The sequence below is a fragment of the Rhineura floridana genome, chromosome 11, assembly GCF_030035675.1.
Source record: "Rhineura floridana isolate rRhiFlo1 chromosome 11, rRhiFlo1.hap2, whole genome shotgun sequence".
NCBI lineage: Eukaryota > Metazoa > Chordata > Lepidosauria > Squamata > Rhineuridae > Rhineura > Rhineura floridana.
The window spans coordinates 44917610-44938093 of record NC_084490.1 but is presented as its reverse complement, the minus strand read 5'-3'; the positions used below and the strand labels follow the sequence as shown (position 1 = coordinate 44938093).

At 43.6% G+C, this 20484-nt stretch overlaps 1 protein-coding gene across 8 annotated transcripts in view; it reads left to right on the top strand.

Moving 5' to 3' along the window:
- NFE2L1 (NFE2 like bZIP transcription factor 1) overlaps window positions 1–20484 on the top strand; it is a 46666-nt gene that overhangs the window by 22468 nt on the left and 3714 nt on the right. For all 8 annotated transcript variants that reach the window (XM_061589670.1, XM_061589669.1, XM_061589672.1 and 5 more), the window contains 3 exons: window positions 16579–16794; window positions 19090–19179; window positions 19710–19871. In XM_061589670.1, coding sequence (XP_061445654.1) covers window positions 16579–16794; window positions 19090–19179; window positions 19710–19871 — 468 coding nt within the window. The remainder of the gene's footprint in view (window positions 1–16578; window positions 16795–19089; window positions 19180–19709; window positions 19872–20484) is intronic.

Below are 20484 nucleotides of genomic sequence, written 5' to 3'. Positions count from 1 at the left end.
GTTACAAGGTAGAAAACACAAGCCTAAGTCTTGTTTTTTGTGGATTTCTGACAAGAACAATCAATGGACTCCTCAGCCATGAATCTGTAAACCAAGACAATACTTGCTCATCCTTTTAAACTCATGAGGTCCCCAAGATCTAATAGTATTGGGAAAGGTGAAGTTATTGAGACCCAGTTGATTTCATCAAGATGTGTTGTGTTGGTAGGGGTGGGGATAGAAATCTTGCAATGCATAGAATCTCCTATTTTGGGGGATGATTTAGGTCCCCTCTGGGTGCTATAATTTTTGCTTGGCCTGCCCAGCCATTTGTGGTGGCCATATGTAGCTAGCGCTAGAATGGACTTGCCATGGATTCATTAAAATTCTATAATATTTCATACTGCACATAAGTGCTCAGAGCACTTCATGTTGTCTGTAATATTTGGTATAACAATGCAAAGCAACAAGCCAGTATTATTATCCCATATTGTAGATTGTGGACTGTTGTAGATGGTGATTTGTCTTAGTGAGTTGATAGCTGAGTTTAGATTTGAATTGGGGGCTTCCCAACTCGTAGCTCAGTTTGTTAATCATGATGTGCTTAAATCATAATTTATGTGCTTTCATTACTGGCATGCAGGTACTAGGCACACACAAAACTGCAAGGTGGTGGTGGGGATAGGGACGTAGTCACTTTGCTTGTAATGAGGCAGTGAGTCACTCTCTTTTTTTTAAAGTTGTGCAGCAGACTTAAGTTCAGACACAGGCTGCAAAACACTCTGGATATGAGAGAGATGATACAAGCTTATCCGACTGTTGGGACTCGTTGAAGACAAAAAGAGAACAGAAAGGAAGGTTCTGATAGACATTCGGAGAAGATGTATATATGAACAACCCAGTTAATGAGTTCTACAGTAGAGTGTTCAAACTGCCTTATAAAAGCTACATTTGAATTATTTTTCTCTTTATGAGATACAGTTTTAATACATGATGCACAGATCAGAAGCATGCTTAGAATTTACTTTGGATGGACAATACAGGGATGAAGCTTTATGAAGTGAGATATGGCTGTATTTTGAGTTGAAGCATTTGCTAAATATAACTTGGACTGAATTTTCAAGGATTGAATACCATGTGATAGAAATTTGGCTGAAAACAGTCATTTATAGCAGTGCTGAGCTATAGCTTTGTGCTATCTCTGTACATGATTCACAACATTTTTTGGCAAAGAGTTAACAATTGTCTTGGTTTTCTCCCCTCACCACTTCCAAGTATGCACTATGTGTAACTGTTGCGTGATGGATTAGCAGACCAGCTGGGACATGTACAGTGCAATCCTAGATATGTCTACTCAGAAATAAGTCCCATTGGGTTGAGTGGGGCTTACTCCTAGGTAAGTTAGGATTTATTGATTTTAAATACTTATTCTGCTTTAAAAAAAACACCTCAAAATAATAAAATATGTACACAATAAAGCTAACTCCATAAAATGCATTAGAACAAGTATCAGAAAATACATACCAAGATCTTAAAACCGAAAAAAATCTAAAATCAACAAAACCAGTAACTTTTAAAATCCCAAGAAACAAAAGTAAAGGCACAGAGCATGAGGGGCTAGCTGGCCCTCCACATGTTGGACTCCAATTCCCATCATCTCTGATGAGTTTATGCCCCCAGCATCTTGCTTAGCAAAGCCGAACAAAAAAACCAACAACCTTGGCCTAGGATCCAGAAAGCCACCACAGGACTGTAGGTCCCAGACCAGGAGTATGAGAAATCTGTGGCCTCCAGATGTTGCTGGACTAGAATTCCCATCATGCCTGACCATTGGCCATGCTGGCTGGGGCTGATGGGATTTGAGGTCTACACAACAATAGCATCTGGAGGGTCTATAGGTTTCCCAGCCTTGGCAAAGAGAGAGGAAAACAGCAAAAAAAATTTCAGCTGGAGTCCTTCCTAAAAAAAACAGGTTCTGGCCAAACTCCTAGAACACTGGCAAATTTGAGCAGGGTGGGCATCCTTTAGGGAGGTGTGCCACTATCAAAAAGGCCCTATTATTGTAGTCAGCTACTAGTCTTCAAAGAGCCAACTAATCTGCAAGATAGCCTCGAGTAAAGCGTGTGAGGAGGACCATATGAGAGAAATTTGTTCTTAAGGTACCCAAGTTCCAAGCCATTCAGGGCTTTAAAGGTTAAAACCAGCACCTAGAATTGGGTCCAGAAACATCTGGCAACTGGTGTAAATCAAGCAAAAAAGGTGTACTCATTGCTTGGCAGCAGTGTTTTACTCTGGTTGTAGTTCCTGACCACTTTTCAATGTAAATTGTAGTTTCTTTCCAGCATGACGGAATGGGTATATAGTGCATCGGTTTATGTGGATAAAGTACATGATAGGGTTGTAGTCTGGTTAAAGATGAGAAAGAACAAAAAGTCAGATCAGTGTACCAACAGGTTAGGACAGTGGTGGGGAAGCTGTGGCCCTCCAGATGTCATTGGACTCTCAACTCCTATGAGCCCTAGCCAGCATGGCCAATGGGAACTGTAGTTTAGCAACATCTGGAGGGCCACAGATTCCCTACCCCTGGTCTAGGACCTACACTCCTCTGGTAGCTCTCTGGAATTCTGGGCAGAGATTGTTAGATTTTTTGTTCAGCCTTGCTAAGCAATACACTTGGGGCATTACAGAAGCAGTGATTGCTGGGAGGGGGTGCTGTTGTGAATGCTAGGATGAAGAACAGTAGGAAAGGCCATGAGCAGTTTGGTGCAGTTTCCATATGGGTATGGGAAACCAAGTTCAAAGCTCTCTAGGCGGCTTGTGAAGCCGCTTTTCTCAGCCACACCTACTTCACTGACTGAAGCTAAAATGTTTACGCTCCTCTGGAACAGGTTGTATTGTGATCAGGAGGTCAACGGGGTTTACGTATTGTGGACCTGTGATTAGAGACTTCTGCTTGTATCTGTAAGACACTAAGTTCAAGCCTTAACTGGCCTGGATTTACCATATGGTTTGGGGCTTTATCTTGTTCTTTGAGCTTTATTTTCCATACATAAAATGGGAATAGTTGCCTATCTCAGAGGGTGGTTGTGAGAGTGAATATCATCAAGACTGCAAAGCAATTGATAGTGTTGGAGCCCCTTACTCTGTAAAGAAATGGATAGAACTTCAGAACAGTAGCAGTGGCTTGTGGGGTTGTTGAGAAAGGAGAAGCTGCAGCAACACCAAGAGATCTCTGCTTCATATGAAAGTTTTTGATATGTGGCTGAGCCATAGGACTGGTCTCTCCTGTTGTATCTTTGGAGGTGGTTGTCATGAATGCATCGCATAAGAAAATAAGTGCCAGATGTGGGTAGCATAGGTAGTATGAGACCACTGTTGGTGATGTCTAGAGCCTTGCTATCCTTTTTTTACTTTCTAAAATATCATGCAGCTCCCAAATGCATTGCTGAATTTGTTTTTATTTTAAGCCCCATTTCCCAGCATATATATTTTGCCCACTGGATGCCTGCTATGAACCCTAGCTGGCTTAAACTGGATCCACTGCCAGGGAAGAATGTGGGCTAATCCAAATACCAGGTTGTGTGGGAGGTAAGTGTTGCTACAGCCCTCAAAACCCTCATCCCTACTCTTGCATGTCATAAGCCACTTGCTATGGGCCTACACCTCTACCCTCTCCCTGCCCAAACAAGTAGATGTGGTATCCTCTGAGCTGAGAGATTTTCCATATGTATATATATTGTTTGTTTAGAGATGATGCGAGAGCTGGGGTTGCCAAAATTAAGTCATGGAACATGTGAATTGTCCTGTCATTTCACTATGTGGTAACCACTAGTCAGGCCCTTTTTGATTAACATAGGAATTATTTTTTTGTCTGCCACACTTCCATTGAAATAAAACATTCAACATGGCTCAGAACATAATCACAAACATTTGGACCAATTAATAAAAACAATATAAAACTTAAAAATATATCCAATCAAGATAAAACACACAGCTTTCCTGACATGCTTGAACTTCAGCCACTTCTCTTTTAGAGATTACCTTACTGGGTGAGTTCTACTTGTCATGCAGCTGTTCTATTGGTCAGCAGGTTAGTGGAGTAGACAGCAAAGGGTTAAGTCCTCTGAAGATCAGTTAACCACTTGCTGTCGGCTCCACTCCCTGCTGACCAGAAGGATTACTTCACTTCTGCTTCCAGTAGGTGATCCTTTGAAATTAGGTTTCTGTATTATAGCAACTTTAGCAGCTCTCAGTGGATGGGTTGGGGAAGATCTAATCCCTACATAGGCCAGGTCATTACAGTAAATGCTTTTTTATTGAGCTGTATATTTAAAGCCTGTGCATTTTGTCCCACTGTGCTTGTCCTATATCTGGCTTCCATGGCTGCAAAAATGATTCCCCTCAGACTTTTCTTAACCATGCATATTCATGCAGTTACCCAAGACTACTTGCTTGTGATGTGAAGTGGGGGATCTTGGGGTTGCATCCAGTGACCGTTCTAGAGTCATTGAAATTAATAGACATGACTAACTTAAGTTCATTAGTTTCAGTGGGTCTACTCTGAGTAAAACTTAGTTGGATACAACCATTCAAAGCAGTTTTTTGGCTGAAGCACTTATAGGGGATTTTGAGATGTTATGTAATGTAGAAGGCATGCTGGCTGCCTTTGAATAGTAGATAAAGTGTTCCATTAATGAGAAATCTTCCTTGCATTCTGCCTGTACTTAAAACTGTCATGACACCTTAAAAAAAAAGTCACAATCACAAGACATGTTCCTGGCATCCATGCTATCTGTACTCTGGATGATTTGACTAGAAAAAATGCCATACCAATTGGTTCTCAGCATTTCTAGTGTGGTTAGAATAGATGCTTTGCTGTTTGGAGATTCTCTGGGTAGTTATTTCCTGTGTCTAGGAATTGAGTAGATGTTCTGTTTGGTCAGGGCTGTGCTCCCTCTGATGGGTGCATACTCTGGGGGTGCTCTTGGATTCATCTTTATCAGACTTAGAGCACCTTTTTGCAAGCTAGCCTGTTCACAGTGATCCATGCTAAGACAACTGTTAGATTAGAATACTGAAATGCACTCTATGTGGGGCTGCCTTTGAAAACTGCTTGAAGCTGCAGCTGGTGCAGAATGCTATGGCAAGAGTATTGACTGGATTGATTAGTTGAACTCATAACAGCAGTTCTGAACAGCCTGCACTCTACCAACGTTTTAAGGCTGACTTAATAGACCCTAAATAACTTAGGACCCATTTACCTATATCATCCTGTCCAAGTTTTAAGTTATGCTAGGGATGCCCTGCTTGTATGAATCTCACTCAGCACTGGACTTCTACAGCTTGTGAAAGGGCCTTGTCAGTAGTGGCTCCCTGGGTTTGGAATGTCATCCTTCTTGAAACCTGACTGATACCAACATTTTTAGAGTTTCAATGCTAGCCAAATCATACCTATTTAGTCAGGCTTTTAAAGATGTGGATTCTTGCTGTATTAAACCACTGACTTTTGTAAAAAGTAGTAGTTATTCAACAGGTTTACGATATATTGTGTTAATGTTTTTGACTAGAATAGTTTGATTTTATATTTTATGTACCCTGTCTTTGGATCACTTGTTCGGTGAAGGGTGAGTTAAAATGACATGGATTCATTTATGTATTATAGCCACTATTTATTTTAAACTGCAATAGATTAAAGCTTGGTAAATGAGAATTTTCATGTGTCTCTTCTCTTGTTACTCTATCAAAACACTTTCCCCTACTTTCCCTAGGCATCCAAGATTTGTGTTGTTTTAAGGTCCTGAGTGGAATATTGCCTTTGGATTTTGCCTAGTCACTATTTTAGTAGCTATTGCATGGGTGACTGTATCTTAGCCTCCCCATCCTTTGTGGAGCCACAAGGTTTGTGGCTGTTAGCTGGAAGTGGTTCTAAAACTTGTCCTTCCTGCCCTGGGAAAGCTCTTTTCTCTAATTCTTGTGTTTGGGGTTGGGTATGATTAGGCAATAGTGAAATAAAGGTACTCTGTACCAGCTCAGAGGCACTTTATATATACTTCAGGCTAAGCTTTGCTTCAAGTTAAGATTGAGATATTTCTTACTGAATATTACCTGTGGTTGGAACCAAAGGTAAGAGTGAGAGAAAAACTGTAAAAATACAAAGTATCTCTCCAAGTGCTTTCTGTGTATTGTCTTGGTAATCCTTAGAACAGTGTGGAAATAATAACATTTAGCATATTACAGATGGGTTGCTAAGACTGAAAAGAAAGTGGCTTGTTTTAACCCACTTTGTGGGCTTATAGTTGAAGTGAGAAAGAAGCCAGGAACATCCAGCTTGCTCTTTATGTTCTTAATACTGTGCTACCAGTTTAGAATGCTGCATTTGAGTACAAAGACCTTGTAACTTGGAGCATCCTTGCAATCTAAGTAATGCAGTATTTTGATTCCATATTAATTTCAAGTATCTTGAAATACTTTTTGAAAGCACATGTGTTCAGGAAGTCCACACTCCTAGCCAGCCAAATGGTGTGGATAAAATATTGTGTTAAATTATATGTGCTTTGTCGTTTGAGATTTACCATTCTTCCGGGGGAACAGAGTGAAAGCCTTGCTCTTTAGATTGTAGGGTGGGGTGTATCTTCAACAGTAACTAGTTTTATACCAAACTTGTTCTGCCATCCCTGCCAGGCTATACAGAGCTCCTCAAACTATCCTATGCTAGTGGCCTTGACTGTTGTTGTTTGCTTCTCAAGCTTGCCATAAAACAAGTTGCCCTGATCCATCAACTCTGAGATTTGTTTGCTCAGAGTAACTTATCAAGCTTTCTTCTCTCACTCATCATGCATCCTTGGAACTTGCCTTCTGGGGACTTTAGGAATATAGGAAGCTGCCTTATACAGAGTCAGACCATTAGTCCATTTAGCTCAGTATTGTCAACACTGATTAGCAGCAACTCTCCAGGGTTTCAGCCAGGGGATGCTTTGGATTGATCTGGGACTTTCTGTATGCAAAGCTGATGCTCTACCATCAAATTATGGTCCTTTCCGAAATACGTTGTGTTCCTAGTTGCCTGAAACTTTCCCTTGAGCTTGTTTCCTCTGCAACTTACTAGACCAGGCAGACAGATATCTTTGGACCTGATTTCATCAGACTTGACCCTACAACATAGCTTCTTTTCTTGCCCTGGCTAGTCCCTATGTGCTTTGTCACTTTCTAAGTGCGACAGTGAGTGACCATAAGAGGATTGGGCAGCTATGGTCTCCCTGAACTGTCCCCCAGTCAGTGCCTTTCCTCTCCAGCAGGAAATAGGAGTCTGGTATGAGGGATGCTTGTATTTAGGACAAGTTGACAGTCTTGATGCCTATTACCCAAGAATCCCAGGAAAATGCTTGTAAAGGTGGCAGAGTTTACAGTTAATGCCTCTAGTATCTTTCCTACCTTTTGGTTCTATAGGATCAAGTGCCATAGACAGCTTGAGCTTCTAGAAAGTCTTGTTCTCTGGATTATAGTGTCCTTGTATTATATTTCCACAACAAGGGGATAAAAATAAATACCCAGCTCAGGCAACATGTGATGAGAGCGGAGAGAGTTAGTATTATCCCATCGTGACCCGCTCCCACCCCAAACTTGTCACTACTCTGGCAACATATGGAAAAGATACCCTTTGCTCTGTCTCCCCCCTCCCTCAAATGCTCTTGTGTTGTGTGTGCGTGTGGGAGAATGGTCCCTTAAGCAATCACAGTAAACAGAAGCTGGTTGAGAACATACTGTTTTCCTCAAACCTTGAGAGGTGAATGGAAGGGTTTTTTCTCTTTCCAGACATGAGGGCTAATGGAGATTACAGGAACTTTTCTATATACAGATATATTTTCTGTCTGAGGCTAGTCTGTTGGCCTTCTGTACCTGAGCCCCCTGGAACAAGGTTGGACTGTTTAAAACAAACTTGTATAAAATAGACAACGCAAAACAGGAATAGGACTTGAAAGATGCTGAGCAGTGTTATTAGGACACAGCAGAGTTCTTTACAGTTATACATGGCTCCTGAAGAAGCCCGCTGTCTGCTAGTAATAAAGCAGCTTGGCACCTTATGGCTTTGCCTTTGTGCTTCATGGCGTGTTTTGGTATTGCCCTTGCTCCTTTTCCGGACTGGTTTTGGGTTGGCATCGCTGGCAACTACAGAGCCCCAACTGATGTCCTTGGGAGGGGCCTACTGCTAACTCCTGACTTACCCATAGTGCCACTTGTCCCTGTCTCCGGGCCCGCTGGAGGTATTGGGCTCATCCATCCTTTCATGTGCACCACCAACTGCTTCTTTGCCAGAGAAGTAGAAGGTGGGTAGCAGCAAGTTACTGCTTGCTACTGGTACAGTTTGCTTTCCCTCCAGTAAGCAAGCAGTGATGGCTGCTAGGAGCAGGAGCTCCCATTGCTTACTTGTCCACATTCTCCTCCTTTGTGACAAAAGGGGCAAGCAACAACTGCTGCTGCATTGCCTAGTCTATTTTAGAAGCTAAAATGATGAAACTGAAGTTATCATACTTTGGATACATAATGAGAAGACATGATTCACTATAAAAGACCACAATGCTGGGAAAAACAGAAGGAAGTAGAAAAAAAGGAAGGCCAAACAAGAGATGGATCGATTCCATAAAGGAAGCCACAGATCTGGACTTACAAGGTTTGAACAGGGTGGTTCACGACAGATGCTATTGGAGGTCACTGATTCATAGGGTTACCATAAGTCGTAATCGATTCGAAGGCACATAACAACAACAGTGTTATTTCGGTCTGCATCTCTGATCCATCTGGGTCTTTCTCAGATGTTACTTTTAATGCTTCTGCAAGCGTCTTTCCCCCTTCCCCGCAATTTGATTTATGACTTAACCTGGCCCAGGGGCTCAAGATGAACTATAGTATTAACACAAAATCAAAATCTGTATGATCCAACCATCCAGGAACTTGCCCTCCCCCCAATTTCTTTGACAGTGAGAAAAAGAAAAATGAAGTAGGTATGGTAGTGGGATAGATACTCTGATGGGATTACAAGCTGCCCCCTCCCTGGTCATCAGGTTGGTCATTTGAGCTGGGAGGGAGCAGTTGATCTTCATGAATAAGCTGGGATGTGTGTGCTGTGTCTCGTATGCATGTTTGCTGTGTGTGTGTGTGTGTGTGTATGTGTGGTTACCACACCCACCGCTGGCATGCAGACCCTGCTGGCCAGTGGTGAATGTGGCCCTTGGACCAAAAACATTCAGTTATTCTTGGCCTAAAGGGTTTGTCACACAAATCTGTGTTTGTAAATGTTCATACCACTGCTGTATAGGAAAGCAATATATTACCATAATTTAAGATTAAAATGCCCATCTGTTTAGTTGCATGTATGCCTTGCATGTTGATTAGGATAGCAGTATCAGAACCCCTCAACAGGGGTTTGGAAAGTTGGCTATAAGGGAATTGGCACTAGGAGATGACGGGCTGACATGGTTCAGGAGCAGACTAGGGCAGGCAGTCTAAGAAAGTTGGGGGCAGATAGGCTTGAACTATCATGCTTTCTTTAAAAGAAAATAAATTTAGAACTGTTTATATAAAATTGGCTGGTTGAGAAACACAGTTCTCCCACAACTTTGACTCTTCTCTGTTGACTGTTGATTATATCCAACACAACTTTCCCCATTCCTTGGGGAGTTGCAACTATTCTCTAGTCTAGCACTTCTTTGCAGTAATGTATTCCTTAGGCCCTCATAACCAGCACTCACTTGTGTGATTGTGGAGCCCCTTGCAACCTTTGCAAGTGCATGGATGAGCCATGGAGCATTTCAAGAGGTTAAGTTAGGGTTCAGCACTGTTGAGTGGACAGTAAAAATAAAATGCTTGAGTTGTGTTTATTTTTAAATGTAGCAGGGTGGGTTTTTTTGTAAATTTGTTTTTCCCTAGAATATGAATTCATTGGGACTAATTCCATATACATTAGTCTGGCTAGCCCTTGGGAAACCTTTCTCCCTCCCCCACTTTCCCGGTATCCAGTCCTGCTGGCATTGATTTTCCTGGCCAATCTTGTTTGCTTTGAAATGGCCACCAGGAAGCTAATGTTCCTTGGATGATAGGCCCCAAAGTCCTAGAAATCTTTTTCAAGCACCATGTAAGGCATTAAATACTGCTTCAACACAGCTTGTTTTGAAAAGCGATGCATCTCATTAAATAGATAGTTGTCATAAGTTGTCATCAGCCCAGATACTAGATGTTCTCCTATGCTTACTACCATTGTGATTACTTATTTATATTTGAATGGCAAAACTGGGGTGTGGAGGATCAGGGAGTTGCCCGATGTCTTTTCTGCAAATTGCAATGCTAGGTGATGTAATGTAGTTATTGGATTTTGATGTCATGCTTTGCTCTCAAATTTGTAATGGGATGACCTATCAGGATGCAGCCCTGGAGCCTGTTGACTGTTAACATTTTATTCATGGTGATACCCATATCTGTCTATAAGCTCCTGGATCTTTTTGCATCTTGTTTTCCACTTCTGTTCACTTCCATTTAGGTAGCTACATAGAAGGATGTCATTCTCACACCTATTTTTTCCCAAGATCTGCTTTCACTTCTCATCACTCTCAACAAGCAACATTTTTTCTACTCCCAGGGCAATCAGGATGGATAAAAAAAAATTAAAGTTAGTAGGTTTATCTTAAATAACAATTAGGTTAATCTGAGTAGAAGCATTTTGGCCCTATAGTTGACCTCTAAACTGAATGTGTCTTTATCTGATACATTGAACTAAAGGAGGCTTTTCTGTTTAAATGAAGAACCAATTCAACCATTTCTAAAATTTGGACATGCTTAGTTGACTGTCTGGCCTACAAGTTGACTAGTTTTCCTTTTAGTTGGAACTGCCATAACAATTTTATCAGCAACCTTGGTAAGTGGTGGCTGCTTTCACTCTTGCCACTGTCTTATAATGTAGAATGGGGGAAGTGGAACATGTGTTTGTAGTGTCAGCTTCGCTGTCTGAAAGTAGGAGATGAGTGATGAAGTTAAAGAGGACTGGGAAAAAACTTCACAGTGTAATCTTGTATTTGTCTACTCAGGAGTAAGCCCCACTGACATCCAGGTAAGTGTATATAGGATTGCAGACTGCTTATGTGCCAGCATCAAATGTTTAGATGTTTAAACAACTGGAATTTTCCAGTCCCTGCTTATAGGACTATATTCTGCGAAATATAATGGAGACAATTGATACCACCAAGGCTCAGCTTGATTGTACTTTGTTTGAATAGTTATGGCTTCCACAGCTGACAGGAGACAGGATCAGTGAGAAGAAATATTGAAACATGCAACTTGGGAGGCCCGAGAATTTATCATTTTTCCAATGCAGCTTTAAAATACTGCTTTTCTAGCTGAGTATTTTCTGCTCTATACCAAGTACTTGCTCTGAAACCTTGACCTTTAGCCTTTCCCTGTCTTGCTCATTTTAAGAAACAGCGTAAACCCTCCAGACAGGGACCTGTATTGTTACCTTTAGCATATAGAACAGAAATGTTCAGTAATAGAATGGCAGGTAAAGTTAGATTGGGCTGTTTGCAGAAAAAATGGGCATAGAAAGCACCAGTATCCATCCTGGTCCAGGGTGGTAGTAAATATTTCTGAGAAAAGACAAGCTCTGTTGGATCACTCCAGTAAAGATCCATATGGACCAGCAGCCTCCTGTCCCCACGGCAGTGATTTCAAGTCTTCCCTGTTTTCTTCTTCAGCGACTGATGTTCAGTGGCATGTTGCCTCTGAATATGGAGGTTCTATTTTGCTATCATGGCTAATGGAGTATGTCAGTGGCCATCCTCAGTGAATCTGTCCAATCCTCTTTTAAAGCTATCTAAAGCAGTGGCTACCACCACAGATTGTGGCTGTGAAATTTTTAATTATGCACTCTCTGCCAAATTACTTTATTATCTGGTCTTTGAGTTCTAGTGTTATAGGAGCAGGAGAAAATCTTCCCTCTTCATTTTCTCCACACCTTGGATAATTTTAAAAGTTACTATCTTGTCCCTTGGTCTTTCCCCCCCTAAATTATCAGTAAAATTGTATGCATGTCTATTCAGAAGCAAATCCCATTGAACTAGATGAGACTTATTCCAGTGTTACAGTGTATATAGACTTGCAAGTTTAAAAGCCTCAAATGCCTTAGCATTGGGTAATGTATGTGAAGCTGTTAAGGAACATGCTCTATACATATTAAGTGTCTTTATTATTTCACCTTTTTTGTCGGATGCTGCCGATTGCTTGCATGAGTAAATGATATGGTGGTTATTTCCCCCCAGTTCCCTTTTCACTGAAATCCCTGAGCAAACTTTGGGCAATGGGGCCCACAAATTTACCCTCTCCCCACCCCCACCCTGCCCTATCTGGGCTGGCACCAGGTGTGTTGTGTGTGGAAGGGAAAGTAATACTGCTGTGTAAAAAACTGTAGATTGTGCTGTTTGAAAATGCTAATTTCTAGGACCTCATGTATTTTGCGAGAACACCTTTCAAGTACAGAAATTGTTGTGCTCAGAATACAGCATTCTAGGAAGCTTTACTTTCTGCTAAAAATGTTGAACCAAAGTTTGTGTCTTATGTCTGCAGTCTTAGCCTCAAAAGTGTGGTGCAGCAGAATCTCAGGAGCTGGAGGGGCTTGAGCAGAGCCCCCCCACCCAAGTGGATGGGGGTAGGAGTGCTTCCATGACCATAGCATTTCCCACTACCCTTTTCTAAAACCTAGGAGAGAATAAATTATACAAAATAAACAATTACAGAAATACATGCTTTGTGGTTTCAGTATGCAGAATTTTTACATTTGATGAAGTATTTTATTTAACTCTAGAGTGTTTTCAGCACTAACTAGTTCCTTGCATCGAGTCTTTTTCCCCATCTGCACTCTGCAACTGACAGGATGGGTAAAAGGTCTTGAAATAGTTGCTCAGGCTGTATTATCACCAGCTTTTTATGTACATGGGAACACATGTGCCCTGTTCTTTGCAGCTTTTGTTTTTGCTAGCAATTACCCTCTCCCTGCTTCTGTGTCTGTCTTGCCCCAAATGCAGAAGAAGTAACAGCAGGATTTAGCTGTCTGTGTTATTAATTGGTTGTGCTCCCATCTTCTCATGTGCAAAGAAAATTATTTCCTATCTCCCTTCTCGTTATTACCTCACCCCCCAACAGCCAGGTGAAGCTGTTTTCACTTTGGGGAATTGAAAGCACCCTTGTGAAGCAGTCCAAATTGATTATAGGATGGGTGTCACTGATATTTGATTTTTTTTTTTTTTGGCAGGGGGGAGGATTGATAGAATCAAAGCTCTAGCATGACAGCTGTTGGGCCAGGAAAGGCTCTTGAAGCTCGAATTCCCAGTTGTAGGGTTTGAGAAGTTTTTCATTGCTTGTTTGTACATAGACTGCAAAACCCTGTACCAAATCGGGCCTTCAAAGCCTTTCCTTCCAGTTTCTGTGCTGCCTTAAAAAAGCAGGGTGGGGTGATGGAGCCTGGGCTGCTGGGAAAGAGGGAACTTTTGGAAGCCCTTGGGGAGGGGGAAATATTGTAATCAAGGATGCTGTCTAGCAGGGCTTATTTGGGTGAGTGATATGCAAAAGATAGGGAATGTGTCGGCAATCATTTTATTATTTTCGGTATTCCCTCTGAACCATGGTAAGCATTACTGTCTGGCTTGGGTGGGGCATCTTGGCGTGGGAGCTTCTCAAGGAGACAGAGGGCCAAACGCGGCTGCAGCTCCCAGGGCGACCTGGGCGGGGTGGAAGAGATGAGAAGCAATTGGTTCTCTTCTTCGCATCCTAGGTGACGAGTGTAGGGAGGAGCCCTTTCCTCTGCATCCTCGGCAGGGACCTGAGGCCTGGGATTGGTTCTTTATGCAGCCTAGGTAACCAGCACAGGGAGGAGCCTGGCTCCCTCTGCATCCTCCACGGTGACCTGGGGGAGGGGATTGGCTCCGGCTGCAGCCTAGGTAACGGGTGTGTGTGTGGGGGGGTGTTGTCTCAGCCTCGCTGCAGTTTCAGCACGGCACATGGGGTGGGGATTCCGTATCTGCAGCTTGGGCACTGAGCAGGGGGTGGGGATTCACCGGAACTCCTCTCTAAGCGACAAGAGAAGGAAAGCTGAGGATTGGATCTCATATTGGGGTGGAGGGAGGAGGGCTGGCTATAACACAGCACCTGTGGGTCACATGCTGGCAAGGAGGGGGGCTTCCAAACAACTCGGGGGCGGCTGGCAAGCCTGCCAAAAAAGAAAAGAAAAAAAAGACCAACTGTTAACTGAAACCAGAGATGTCTGTGCAGCACCCTGCCTGGGTCACCCAGGTCTGCCTGCCCGGAATCTGCGCTCTACATAGACCATGATCTGGGTGGACAGCTCTGGGAGCAGCAGCTGGGGACATGAGAAAGGTATCCTTTCCTTTTAACCCTTTCCTCACCACTCATGCATGCCTGCTGCTTGCTTTAGGCTAGACCAGCTAGCTCTCTTCCCACCGGGCACCATATACCTAAAGAATTTGTAAGAGGAAAGGATGTATGATTCCTTGATAAGGGGGAGAGGCTCTGAGAGGAGGGGAAGTGGGGTGTGTGAGAAGTGAAGGAGGGTAAGCAAAGTCTTAGAACAGGACAATGCATCTAGGAAGAAACAGGCAGTTGAGATGATGGGGGAGGGGTGGAGAGTAAAAATGCCTTTGATGCTAGCCTGTCACACCATGGAAGATAGGGTGGCAGCAATAGCTACTTTGCTAATCAGACTATGTTGGGGTGTGCAACATGTCTTTGCCTATGCCATCACATCTCCCCAAGAGCTAAGAAATCTGTGTGTAACTGGACAAGGCATCCATCTGGATCACAGTCCTTAATTTGAATGGGTATTTCATGTTAAAGGACATACTACAGAAGAATGGGAAAGGACAAAGTTTTTGGTCAAGACCCCCATTTAGATTAGACACCATGGAAGAAAGCTTTTGTCTTGTGAGATGTGGGAAAGGGATGTCTAAAGTTATCTTCAGTTCATTTTGAGTGAATACTAGAAGTGGGGGGAGGAAGAAGAGGTGATCCAGTAGGTGCCTTTGACTGGGTAGGCCCTGGGAAAATAGTTGAATCTTTGGGGGTGGAAATGCTGAGACTCTAGAGCAGAACAGCACTTTCATAGAGGCAGCCCTGAAATATTTGACCAGTGGTTGAAGGTGACACAAGAATTGGCATATTCGGGGTAGAGATATTGACAGGAAGATAATTTTGAAATAACATTGCTAGCCAGAGCAACCTAATGCTCTGGCATGGGGTGGTGGTGGTAGGGAAAATTACTACACCACTCTGTTTTGTATTTGGTAGTGCTCTGAAATAGGGGGTACTTGATTCTACTGAGTTCTTGTCTGAAAAAAAGAAGCAGCAGCTTAAAATGAGAACCTCTGGAAACCCAAATTCTGGATCCCTTTGTACTCTCTGTGAGATGCAAGTGTAGAATGGTAGTTTAGGGTGGGGAGGTTATCTGTTTTCCATGGGAAATAGGGTTGTGGAGGGTGGGGCCCGAAGTCCAGATTGGCAGTGGCACTAAACTGCAGGATGTATTGTAACAAAAAAGAACAACTGCCTGTGCCACAGGGTGGGAAGACATCTCTGTGTGGTTGGCAGCTCTAGGGATAGGCCTGGATGAAAGGAACACACTCCTGCAGTGTGTGAATAAATATAGCCTGCCTGTGGGGGGTGGCTTAGCTTTGGGAGAGGCCTGTCCTGCAGAAGAAGAATTTTCAGGATATGGTGGGGGAAGGGGAATGTTTAAAGGGAGGTGGCATTCCAAAGGAAACGCATCTCTGGAGTGTGGTCTGGATGAGGGCTAATCACTGCTTTGCGGTTGGAAGGGGGCAGAGTGCTTTGGGTGTATTCAGCAGGGCGATTGTCAGTTTTGTTAAGGTAGGCAGCTCTACTGTCTGGAGCTGAGGGAGCTGGCAAGGCATAGCATGCATGGCAAAGCCGGGTTCTTGAGTTGCATCAGGTGGCTGAAAATGCAGAGAATCCCCACCCCTTTATGCAAATAGCCAGAATGGCACCACAGGCTGATGCAAGCCCGCTATGGAGCAGCAATCCGGAATGACAAATTGGCCCTCCCTCCCTCCCTCCGCCAGCCAGCCAGCCAGCCGTCTGAGCAGTTAAAGCTGCAGACTCCCTCCTGCCTGGACAGAGAGCACTGCTGCGTAGCATGGGCAGTAAGGAGGAGACAGTTCCATTGCTGTTCATGGAGTTCCTGGTCTGTGCCCCAGAGCAGCCTCTTTGCAGAGACGCTCTTGGCAAGCTTCCAGTGCAAAATGGCTGTAGGTGGGGGGAAGGTGTCTGGAGGCCCACGACATCGGGGATGGTCCAGAAAAGGAGCAGGAGAGGTGGGGCTGCACCCCATTCAGAATGAAGGGCGGCAGTTGGAGGTGAGTCGGGTCAAATGATGGTGTGGGTAGTACGTCACAAGAGCGGCTGAAGTTATGCTGGTGCTTTGGAGGTGTTTATGCTGGGAGCTTTGCATCCTCCAGAAAAGGGGAACTTTTGAAGAAGGGGGAAGTCTTCTTAAGGTTCCGAAAAAGTTCCCCCCTTTTTTCTTTTTAGGATATTGATTTAATTGACATCCTGTGGAGACAGGATATCGACCTTGGAGCTGGGCGTGAGATTTTTGACTACAGCCACCGCCAGAAGGAAACCGAAGTGGACAAAGAACCAAGCAATGGAGAGGAATGTGGGGATGGCTGGAGGAGCAGAGGGGGCGACATCGCTGACAGGGCCTTGCTAGTGGATGGCGAGACAGGGGAGAGCTTCCCTGCACAGGTACCAAAAAAAATGTTCTCTGGTGGGGTAGGACAGTTTTCTTGCCCATCTCCATAGCTAACTAATAGAGGAGAAGGGAAATCTGGTACTGCCTCTGGTTACATGCTTGGGTAGGCCATGGAATGAAATATCTTTTCCCAAGGGGAAAAGCGAAGGTAGGCTGTAATGGTGGAAAATGTCCTCCCCTTTTCAAGTGCAAACACAACTTTAAAAGAGAATTACTCCTGAAACACTGATGTTTTGTGTTGCTGATCCTGTCCAAGAAGCATGCAGGGTTGCTTTTCTCATTGCATTGGGTTTGAGTGCATAAATGTTTGTTACATATCAGTGCCTTGTTAAAGGCCTTGGTCTGAGTCCTGTTGCTTTATGTTGCCTTCATCATACACCCCTTGCTTCGTCCAGGGGTTCCCACCACCACCCTCTGGTCTTTCTCTTAGCACCCTGGCTTCTTAGCACCTCTGTTCTATGAGAATTAGGCTGTCTGTCACACCTTATTTTCAGTTGCTACTGTTAAAATATTTTATTTAGTAGGATTTTTATTTTTATATACATCTGTCTCAATGGCTTGATCTTAACAAGGCTCCTTCCAGTCACGTACGGGGCTGAAATTTAGTGGAGGATCCTGCCAACAGAAGTGATGGGGATGCAATTTTTGCTGATTTTTCCCTCTGTATCATCTCACATTCTGCTCCAAAGGGCCTTCTCTAGAGACAATTTTCAGGGGGCACATTGGACAGCAGGGGATAGGTGGAATCATTAAGAGTCTTCTCCCTAACTGGCAGGAGCATCATGTGAGTGGGATTCTGCTTAGGGGTTTGTCCTGCTCAGGATCCTAGTCTATATTTCTTATGTGTTAATCTACCTTGAGCCTTTGGAGTAGGGTTGTGAGATCTTATCAAAACAAGTTACTAAAACCTTGATTCCCTGGGCTTTGAGAACAGTGGTTACTGGGCACACCAGGTCGACTCAGTCTGCTAAGTGCCTGGCTCAGTCACACTTAACATTTGCTTATATGTCTGCATGTGCTATTTGTGATGGTTGCTTACACTCCAGGTCTTTACAAGAACACAGGGCAGGTGATCGCCTCTGGAATGGAGGGATAGGCTGTTGGTAGGCTCACTCCGCCAACTCTTCAGATATTCTTCTGGAAGCAGTGTTCTACTTCCCTGCTTGTAGGCTGTATCCAATTCTGCACCAAGAGAATTTGCATCTGAGTAAATTTTATTATGAGAGGTATATTGATTACAGCATTTGAACTGTTGCCAGAATTTGGAGTGTTTAGGGGTGCATTTTTTTCTGGGAGAAGGCAGGAGACACTCGAGACTAAAGGAAAGCACATGGAATACGTAGCATGGGAGAAGAGTGAGGGACAGGTATTGGCAACCCTGCCAGTTAGAGAAACTAGACACCTACTGGTTGTTGAGATGAGGTTTAGCAAATGTGTCTCTTGGTCAGGACTGTCTGGTTCTGAGCATTTAGCCCTGTCTTGGGCTAGTGGTTAGACTGGATCATTGGTCTTTAATTCATAGAATCATAGCATAGTAGAGTTGGAAGGGGCCTATAAAGCCATCAAGTCCAACCCCCTGCTCAATGCAGGAATCCAAATCAAAGCATTCCCGACAGATGGCTGTCCAACTGCCTCTTGAGTGCCTCCAGTGTCAGAGAGCCCACTATCTCTCTGGGTAATTAGGTCCATTGTCGTATGGCTCTATTGGTGGAACGTGACTCACAACTGGGTTTCATCCCAGTCTATGATGGGTGTCACACCAGCATTAATGGCATATTTTTAAGTTCAAGAGAGAGAAAGAAAAGTGAGTGGGGAGAAGAGGGGGGAGGAGGTAAAGATTAGTTTATTCAATTTATGGATTACTTCACATAGCCAAAAGTAGTCTCAGAGTGATGTATAGAAACAATAACACACAAAATACAATTATACAGTGCTTTTAAAACAATGCAAATATGCTAAAAGTGTTCATTCATATCCAACAACATAAAACAGCTACCCCACCCACATAAAAATGAACACGCACACACATGCAAATGCATACAAAACAGCCACCGAAAGTCAGACTGAATGCTGATGAAATGTCCAGGAGAAGAAAAACGTCTTTCCCTGGAAGGATTGGCAAAAAGGCCAGTTCTCTCATTTCCACCCTCCAAATATCTCTTGGAGGAGCCACACAAAGATGATGTGGATTTTAAAAAAAATAGGTCCCATGTTGCCAGTGAGGGTTAAAGGTGGTCCCTGGTCTGAAAAGGTTGAAGAGATGACTGTTGAATTCTTTGCCTTTTCAGGTGCCTGGTGTTGAGGACCAGACAGCCTTGTCCTTGGAGGAGTGCCTTAGGCTGCTGGAGGCCACATTTCCCTTTGGGGAGAATTCGGAGGTGGGTCTGTGTTCGCCCTTGGAAATGGGAAGATTTAACTGCTTAGAAACAAACTATTTGCTAGTTCTACAGACGTTTTGGTGTAAAAATGGACCTGACAATCTAAATCTCATGTCCTTGCAATAACCTTGTAAGGTGGGTTAGGCTTTAGAGATGAGGGAAATGTCTGAAGTTACCTAGTTTGCTGATCAGGAAAAAACCTCAGCAAAACCCAGTGCCCTGTCTACTGTATGGCCTTTGAAGGCTTTCCAATGTGAATTCTTCCAAATGAAGAAAAAAACTGTTCCTGTTCTAGGCACAAGACCAGGCAGATTAACAGGGAAGAGAGGTGGTGAGATGCCCAATGGTTTAAAGCCCCTAATACTGTGAATGCAGGGAACCTTGGGTGTGGGGGATGTCTGCCATAGTCTGCATCAAAAACTCAGGAGCTTGTAAAGGTCATGTAGAGAAAGGAGGGAGTAATGATTTGTTACTGACTTGACACTTTACAGCTACGTACCCACCATGACTAACTCTGCTTTTGCTTCCAGTTTCCAGCTTCAGATCCCCCCAGCCTAACTGAAGCTCTATCTAGCGAGAACGGGCCTTCTACTGTGCCAGACGGGCTCCTCTCTCCCCTTCTGACAGAGACAGAACTGCCCTTTGATCTGGAGCAGCAGTGGCAGGACCTCATGTCAATCATGGAAACGCAGGTGAGGAGGGCTAGATTATCTCCATGTCTTTTTCTAGGTCCTCCTCTGCTTCCTTTCCCAGGTAGATTTACTATGTCACTGTTTGGTGTTTTCTGGCTAGGCTTCAGGCAAATGTGAAGTAGGATGTTAACATCTATCTTCTGTGGATATCTCCTGCAGTAGAAGAATAATCTCATTGCTCCTGCTGCTATCTTTCCTATAACAATAGGCAGGAGTGCAGAGTAATTTGCAGCAAAGAGAAAAACTCAAAAGCAGCACACACACTGCACCAAGTGACTGCCTGCAAAGCAGCAGAGCAGAGGTCCCTTGGGGAGGGCCAAACAAAAGATATTGCTCTTTTTAGGGTCATAATAAGCTAATACAACCTGAGGACAATTTCCCCCATCCTTAATGAATGCAGTATCCTGAAGCTGAATGCATGTGGTCTATTCATTATCCTTGCCAGAAAAGCAAGAAAATAGGTTTCAGTACTGTTTTGCTACTGTCCCTGGAAAAACCACCACCCTCCACAAACTGCTTCCCCATCCTGTTTTTTCACCTTTCGTTTGCCAGATTGATGGTCACACGACATTCCTCAGGGAGGCTGATTTTACCTAAGGGCCATCAGTTTCTG